At 32.6% G+C, this 8,972-nt stretch overlaps 1 protein-coding gene across 1 annotated transcript; it reads left to right on the plus strand.

Moving 5' to 3' along the window:
- The first annotated feature begins 2,098 nt into the window (after positions 1-2,098).
- Positions 2,099-4,516, plus strand: MSFC1 (Mitochondrial substrate carrier family protein). Its single transcript, XM_007036611.3, has 2 exons — positions 2,099-2,641; positions 3,871-4,516. The coding sequence occupies exons 1-2, from the start codon at positions 2,231-2,233 to the stop codon at positions 4,405-4,407; spliced, it is 948 nt and encodes a 315-aa protein (XP_007036673.3). The 5' UTR covers positions 2,099-2,230; the 3' UTR covers positions 4,408-4,516.
- Positions 4,517-8,972: the final 4,456 nt, after the last annotated feature.

Here is an 8,972-nt window from a genome sequence, read left to right on the forward strand (position 1 = left end):
TCTTCTGTCAATAACTTTCGACTGTCCCTATCTTCCTGTTCTTCTTCTCCTTTCGTTGGATACAATGGAACAAAAAAAAAAACCTAAAATGACTCCCTTGCTATTGTTGTTGCCTTTTCCTTGGACCCAAATAGAAGGAAAAAAAAAACCCTAAAATGCTTCACCGTCCTTAGCTAATGACAAGAAAAAGCAATCTAGTCACACCAAATGAGCAAAATGGCGTCATTTCGATCAAACAAAGGGGTAGAGGACATCAACTAACATTCTCAAAATGTCGTCGTTTGGATGCCAGAAAATAAAAAAAAAAAACAGAGCATCCAATTGAACGACACTTGTCATTCAATTGAGCATACAATTGAAAGGAATTGAAACAATACCACCAGATCCTCCTTTTATATATAGTATAGATATATATATATATATATATATATATATATATGGTCAAAATACTTGGAAAGTCCCTATACTAGGGTATTTTTTTCAATTTTGTCCATCTATTCAAAATCGTAATATTTTAGTCTCTTAAATTTAGGAATTGCTTTAATTTAGTCCCTTTAACATTTTCTATCTACATTGAGCGTTATGGTGTTAACGCAACACTAGATGTTGACATGGCAATGCCATGTCATCACTTCAAGTTCGAGTACTCACTCTGACATTGATGTGATACTTTTATTCTTCAAAAGATTATGTTACCACAACATCTAAACCCTTAATAATAATTATATCTTGCTTATGTTTCTTTTCTTCTTTCTTCTCTCTTTTTCTTTCTTACTGTTTTCCTTTTTTCCCTTAAAACTACAATGTTTTGAGCCTTCTCATTTAAAGAAGAAGGCTCCAAAGAGTTTTTATAGCTAAGGTTTTTGAGAATGTAAAAAGACTCCAAAATGACATAGTTTTAGAGAAAAAAAGAAAAAAAACGAAGAAAAGAAACACAAGCAAGATATAATTATTAATAAGGGCTTAAGTGTGGTGGTAAAGATTTTGACACACTTGCTAAAGCTTTGGGTTCGAACATCAATAAGAGTGCATAATGTTTTGAACCATAAGAGTACCACATGTCAGCCTCTTAATGTGCCATGTGGTAGCCCAAATCAGAAGGGTGATGTGGCAATGCCACATCAGCAACCTAGACCTGAAGTGTTATGCGGCACTACCACATCATCATGAAGTTGATATGGCACTACCATGCATGCCTGTCTAGGGTGATGAGGCACTGCCATGTCAACACTCAAACTCAAAGTGCTGCCATGTTACCTTTGTATGCTGATGTGGTATTATCACATCAGCCTCTTGATGTGCCATGTGGCAACTCGAACCCAGAAGGTGACATGGCGGTGCCACATCAGCAACTTGTATCCAAAGTGTTATGTGGCACTACCACGTCATCATAAGGGTGATGGACGAACTAAATTGAAATAATTTTCAAAATTAGAAGAATAAAATATTACGATTTTGAATAAATAGATTAAATTGAAAAAAATGCCATTATATAAAGACTTCTCTAATATTTTGACCATATATGTATATATATGATTTTCTATCTTACATGTATGATATGAACTCACCAAAAATTCGTTACATCATTAATTTTTAAAAGTCTACATATATTATCATGTGCTTTCTTGTACTAAATCATAGCCTTCTTAATTAACCTTAACTAACCCAGAATAGTATAAAACCAAGATTTATTAATTGATTAAAATAAAGAGGAAGCCGTCAACACGCGACACAACATTTAAGTTGATGTTTTGAGTGTACTATATCCCCTTTTATATTCTACTACAGGTATTGACGGGGAATATATAAGGGAAAAGAAAAAACAAAAAGAAAAACGATATTTTTTTGGATTGATAAGAAAATAATTTTCATATATATATATATATATATATATTTTATTTTTTTTTGTGAAAATGTTTGTCAAAGTTCACAGTAACCATTCGTTCAGCCGAGTGTAAAAACGAAATTGCCAAAGAAAAAGGAATATTGAAGTGTGAAATCACTTCTTCTTGTCTAATTTTGACCTGTCCTTAGAATTTCCAACGCAGACTTGCTGTCAACACGTGGTCTGCCGTACCTGCGTATAATTAATCAGAATTGAAGGAAAAGCAAGCTGTAAAGGAGGAAGAGAAGCTCCCCCAACTTCTCTTCTTCCTTCTTCTTCTTCTTCTTCTTCTTCATTCCCAACTTTTTTTAAAAAAAAAAAAAACCCAACCAAAATCCCATAGCCATGAAAGAATCTCAAACCAACCCAAATCCCAGGATGGAGTCAAAGAAATCGATCCCACCTTACATGAAAGCCATTTCTGGGTCCCTCGGGGGTATCGTTGAAGCCTGCTGTTTGCAGCCGATCGATGTAATCAAAACCAGGTTGCAATTGGACAGGATGGGTAATTACAAGGGAATCATCCACTGTGGCACCACCGTGTCCCGTACGGAAGGGGTGCGGGCTCTTTGGAAAGGTTTGACTCCGTTCGCTACTCACCTGACGCTCAAGTACGCGCTGCGGATGGGCTCCAATGCGATGTTGCAGAGCGCGTTTAAGGACTCGGAGACTGGCAAGTTGAGTAACCGAGGAAGGGTTTTGGCTGGGTTCGGTGCTGGGGTTCTTGAGGCCCTTGTTATCGTCACGCCTTTTGAGGTTAGCCTCATTGTTTGGTTAACAATATCTAATTGTTTGCTGAACAGCTTGACTTTTTTCTGCTTAGTGGTTTTTGATTTGGGTTCTATTTATCTCTTTGAAAGTCAATTGAGGAGCTATTGGTTTATAAAGATTAGTCAACAATTTTCCTTTAATATTTGTTCTTCATTTTCGTTCCTTTTTTCTTGTCACGTTGTTTTGGAGGTCTGAAATGAGGCTTGAACCTATTCTTTCTGCAACTTTTCGATAGAATGTGCTGAGGGGTGGGGGGGGGGGGGGGATTGAACTTGGGATTTTTTTCCCCTTTGGATCTATAATAGATGTTTGCTTAGTAGATTTTGGATTTAATTAATTGTTGCACTTTGAATTTATACCTGGGTGTTTTCTTTTTGGACCAAAATATTGACTAAGGGGCGTCTTGGCGTGTATCTAATCATTAAACTGAGTAACCATATATGGATGATAATTTGTGCTATTTTGTGAAGTTCAACTGTCTCTGTGGTGAATTTTTCAGAGTTTCCTCTTACTTTTTTTTATTAATTCAAAAGGTAAATTGTGAGGTCAAGCCTGCGGCATTATCATGCTGCCATTAAGCTTGCCATCCATGTTTAATAAGGCTGTATAAAGGGGAAAAGCAGTTGGATTAATCTTGTTTGGACAATGATATTGGGATTTGATAGTGGGGTTTACTCTGTCAGAGGCAAGCAGAGAAAATGTTAGCTATTAATTTAGGCTTAATGGAGCATACATATAAATTCTTCAAGTCCCTTTTTTTTTTTTTAATAAATTTTCTCTTCTCATTGAAAGGTTTAAATTGCTGGTTTAACCTGTGCAATTGATTACTATTGATTAAAGATCAAAAGTGCACAAGAGGTGTTTGGATAGTTGAGCTATGGAAGAAAATTCCTTATGACGTATCCAACTAAATACACTGACTCGAATGTAGGTTTCTTCCTTTTGAAATGGAAAGTATTCATATATCTTTGGAGAATGCATTGCCACATTATGATTAACAAGTTTTCAGTAATTGCATGCTGTACTTTTTACATACCATGTAGGAGTGGTGAATGCCCACTCATGGTTTTAGCTTTTCAGTTCTTTGTTGCTCGGTTTCTATTGTTCCTTTTAGAAATTGTGATTTCTTGCACCTTATTATGTTGAGATTAGGATAAGGTTGCATTTTTAAGCCTTATTTACTTAGAAGTTTGGTCTGGTTTTTGATTGTCCAGGTGGTGAAAATTAGACTGCAGCAACAGAAAGGACTAAGTCCAGAGCTTCTAAAGTACAAAGGTCCTGTACATTGTGCTAGTACAATCATCCGGGAAGAAGGCCTCTTTGGGCTTTGGGCAGGAGCTGCCCCAACTGTTATGCGTAATGGGACCAACCAAGCTGCAATGTTTACAGCCAAGAATGCTTTTGATGTAATATTATGGAAGAAACATGAAGGCGATGGGAAAGTCCTCCAACCATGGCAGTCTATGATATCTGGGTTCCTTGCTGGAACAGCAGGTCCGGTATGTACTGGTCCCTTTGATGTTGTCAAAACTAGGCTGATGGCTCAAAGTCGAGATGGAGGTGAGTTGAAGTATAAAGGCATGATCCATGCTATCCGAACAATATATGCTGAAGAAGGACTTCGTGCTTTGTGGAAAGGACTACTACCTCGGCTCATGAGGATACCACCAGGCCAAGCTATAATGTGGGCTGTTGCTGATCAAATAACCGGTCTTTATGAGAGAAGATACCTTCATAGCGCAGCTTTATAGATTTGCATTTTTTTGCTTGTTCTGGTTCTCAATGCCATTGCAAGCATAAAGTCTTGGAAAATTCTGACATTTCTTCATGAGTTATTATAGATGATCATCACCAATCCTAGATAGTATTGCGTTGATCTTTTGCTACTTTTTCTAACCATTTTTTAGTGGGGGGAGAGGATTGAAAATTTTTCTCAGCTCTATTTGAAGTCATGCTGCAGTCAAAGAGCAAAATAAAGGTTTAGTTGACTGCTATTGGGTACCTTGAAATAGAGCCTTAAGCTTGGTCTCGCAAGTTGTGTCCAGATGAGTACTATGGCTATCAATTAGGAAGCGAAAATAATAGAAATGATGTGGCTGTCTGTTTCTCTAACTTTGACTAAAGAAAAGAAATTAGATTACCAGAACAAACTGAGATCTGTTTTTCTACCTTCCTATATTTTAATAAATGTTTGACTTTATTATTGTGTGATATTATTTTTTCCTCAGTTTGTTCAATTAAAATGTAGGTTAGTTTTGAGTCTTACATGATCGCGTTAAGCAATTAATTTTGTCAAGGTTGAAAGGAGATACACATCGGATCTTCACAAATCAATAATGGAACGGACATCAAGTGGTTGATATTATCCCCCCATGACCAGAACTTCTTATTTCAGAGAGCGAATTTATCAAACTCGATCAACCATTAACAAGTAATCCTAATGTGGGTTCTCTACGTGTCCAAGGCCTTTTGTTCTTCTTGGCATCTATTGTTTTTGCACAAATTTTTTTGGTTCTTAAAAAGAAACTATTAACTCTTTTACTTTCGAAATTCATTTTCTATATTGTTGCTTTAAAATGTCCTTGACTAAATGCACAAATAAACTTCTGAACTATTTTAAAAAGTTAATTAAGCTCATATTCAGTTATTACTGTCAAATAAATTTTTTAATTTTTTATTTTGAATCAAATAAATTTTTTTTATTTATTTTTTATGTCACATCATCTATGATTTGATAGATTGGCGTGTTATTTAGATGATGTCACTGTCATGTGGTAGATAATGTTACATAAAATTATTGATTAAGATATGTTTTTTTTTTTTTTTACTTATCCACATGTTTAAAAATGAATGATTAAAAATTTGAAAAAAAAAATTAAGGAAGAAACCAATTGCTTCAAATAAATCCTATTCCTTTCATAACATTAAATAGGGTTTTAACCCAAAAAAACGATTAGATTAATTTTTAATTTTTCATTAATTATAAATTGAAAAAAAAACAAATGAAAAATTGCAGAGATGAGTATACTGGTCTCAAGAAGGGTAAGGAAAGCACTCCAGCAAAAGCAAAAGTGAAGGACTAGTTTCTCTGCAATTTTCATTTACGTTTTTCTTTTTTTCCAATTTAGAATTAATAAAAAGATAAAAATTAACCTAATTGCTTTTTTTAATTAAAAACCCTATTCAATGTTACCAAAAGATTTATTTGAAGTAATTAGTTTTTTTTTTAAATCTTTAATCAATAATTTTTAAACATGTGGATAAGTAAAAAAAAAAACATATCCTAAACAGTAATTTTATGCCACGTCATCTATCATGTGGTAATAACGTGATCAAAATAAGACGTCAACCTACCACACGGCATATGACATGGTATAAAAAATATCAATTATTAATGAGATGGTTTTATTTGATTCAAAATAAAAGTTTAAGAGTTTATTTGAATATAATAAAAAGATAAAGACTTAATTAACATATTTTTAAGATAGTTCAAGGGCTTATTTGGGTATTTAGCCAGTATCATTTATAAAATTGTGAAACTTCTTTCTATGTTATTAATACTAGTTTATATATTATATTTTTCACATTGATACAAGATTTAAACTGTATAATAAACATTCAATACTATAAGTGTCATATTTTATTTTTGTATTGTCAGATTCAATTTTCAAGCAGTATACATAAATTGATTCCAATTCTAACAATAATCAAAGCATTATAAAGATGCTACAAAACAAGTTTATTTTATTTTTTGTGCATTATTTTAGTTGCCTCATACAAGTTGATTTCAATTGATAGATCCAAAATAAAATTTAGAAGAAAATCACATTATGAAAGTTACCCAATGTTTCTCTCCTAATCTTATACAAAAATAAAACAAAATAGACAAAAATAAAATTGAACATAGTCAGATGATTATTTTTACTCTTTTTTTTTAAAAAAAAAACCATATGATTATTTTTACTGATGGCATATTGTTATTGTTGTTAATATTATTGCTAATGGAATTTTATTTCTCCTCTGGTCCAATAAGCAATTAATAATAAAGTACATTTTTGAACTACTAGAGAATATGCCTCCTGATTTTGGCTAAATATTAAAAAAATCCCTATTGACATTAATTGCTTCAAGGCTACTGATTTTTTCAGCTTTGTCTTGGTGATTTGGCCTTTGCTTTTGGACTGTTAGCAGCTTCATGGTGCTTTATTTCTAACTATTCTTTGTCATAATGTTTTCATCTTAGTGTTTTTTATATTATTATTATTATTATTATCTTAATTTATCCTTTGATTTACTCTCCTCTTATTTCTTTAGTAGCTTTCTCTTTTGTTCTCTCTTCTCATTCATTTTCTTTTAGGAGCAAGGTCTTGTTATGCATCTGTGAAAGTTAATTCTGTTATCTAATTGAAATTGATTTATTTTGACTTCACTGTTTCCTCATTTTCTTCTTTGATGCTTCTTGACATGCAACGATGGAGATTTTGGCTCTTCCTAGATGATCATCATGTTTTCTTAAAAAGAAAACTATTACAATTATCACTTCAAAGAGTTCTGCAAGGCACCAAACCAAGTATGTTATTCATCACAGGTGCAGAGATTATTGGAAATCCTGCCCAAGGAAATGATTAGAAGTTGATGACATTTTTGCTAATATAAGATGGGATTCTCTATGGTAGTTCTAGAGGCTTAGCATTCCCTAAGGTAGTTTTTGGCCTACTATATTTCTTTCACTCGGCCATCAACAGTTTAAGAAATCAGCATTATTAGTTTGTTAACCACCTATTTATGAGTTCAAACTTTGACTCAAGTCGGTCCAGTAGAGTAAGATTGAGACTTCACTCAAAATTTTCACTGCCCTCATAGCAAAGCATGGAGACAGGGTAGTCAACTAGTTTTAGATGAACACCATCAATCTTAGATTAGGCAACGGATTGGTCTTCTACTACTTTCTTTAACCATTTTTGAGTTTGGGAGAGGATTGAAAATTTTTCTAAGCTCTATCTTGCCATGTTTTAATCAATGACCAAGCTAAAAGTTTATAGTCGAGTGTTCTAGGTGCTTGGACATAGAGTCACATTTGTCAGCTTCCCTCTTACAAGTTTATGTCTAAATGAGTCTGTGGCAAGTAGCAAAATGAACGAGAAGAGAAACTCTTCGCAAATCATGCATTACAATGTACAGAAGTTATACACCTTCAATCAATCACTAAATGACAATCATTAATAAATAAGAATAAAAAATTTTAAGTTTTTAAAAATTAAATATGAATCATTTGTAACATTTAATTGTATTAAAAATTTAATAATTTTTTGTCTCTAAACTCTCTTACTGACTAATAAGAATGCAAGAACAACAATGATTGCAATTCTACGCACATGCCCATAAACCAAATGCTAGTCATTGCATCTTCGCACCAGTGTCATGAACCACTTTACCACATGAAGTGGATTAAATTATCAAGGGGAGGTGAAATATCAGAATTACCGAGTATGTACCTTGATTTAGTTAAAAGCAGATCATCACTCGAAAGAAAATGCTTGTTAGAGAAAGCTAATTAAGGTTTGAACTTTGAAACACATTATGCAATATTTGCTTTGCAGTATACAACATAATCTCCAACAACTCTCTTGATAATGGCATCAGTTGTGCATACTTGAGGTTCATGAGCATGTCTTCACAACTCTAACAATTGTTGTTCTTGTATTACTATTTCTTAGATCTAAATTCTCTTTTCAGAGAGAGTTCAAAGAGAAAGAAAATTTTATCTTATTTTTTATATAATTAAATCTTATAACAATTATTGACATTTATTTTATGATGGATTTGATGAATTTTAATTTTGTTTATTGATGATATGTTATTTTGTAGTTGACTAATACATTGTTAGTATTTTTATTGCATTCAATCAAGTTCTTATATTTTTTTTGAGTCAAATAAACCTTTAAGATTAATAATTAACTAATTGTCATTAGTCAAAGTATCACTTGTCATTATGTATTCACATAACACTGACATGACATTGATGTAGAGGGTAAAAAATGCCACATAATCATGTTATTATGCTAAATTAGCATATCACATTATTATCAATTACGATATATCAACATATCCCATCGTTATCAATTATGAAATGTTAGTATGCCACGTCAACACCACGTAGTATAAAATGATAAATGACATTTTAACTAAGTCAATTATTAATCATAAGAATTTATTTGACTCAAAATAAAAGTATAAGGGTTTATAATTTGACTCAAAATAAAAATATAAGAGCTTGATTGAACGTAACAAAAATACAAGAGCTTATTTGAATTTG

This window comes from Theobroma cacao, chromosome 3 (genome assembly GCF_053813885.1).
Source record: "Theobroma cacao isolate CCN51 chromosome 3, ASM5381388v1, whole genome shotgun sequence".
In the NCBI taxonomy this organism is placed as follows: domain Eukaryota; kingdom Viridiplantae; phylum Streptophyta; class Magnoliopsida; order Malvales; family Malvaceae; genus Theobroma; species Theobroma cacao.

What these genes read in the sequence shown, in the direction of transcription:
- MSFC1 (XM_007036611.3), top strand. Translation starts at nt 2,231, where the DNA reads ATGAAAGAATCTCAAACCAACCCAAATCCCAGGATGGAGTCAAAGAAA. An exon ending in TTATCGTCACGCCTTTTGAG is followed by an intron (nt 2,642 to 3,870) that starts GTTAGCCTCATT and finishes TTGATTGTCCAG; the next exon opens with GTGGTGAAAATTAGACTGCA.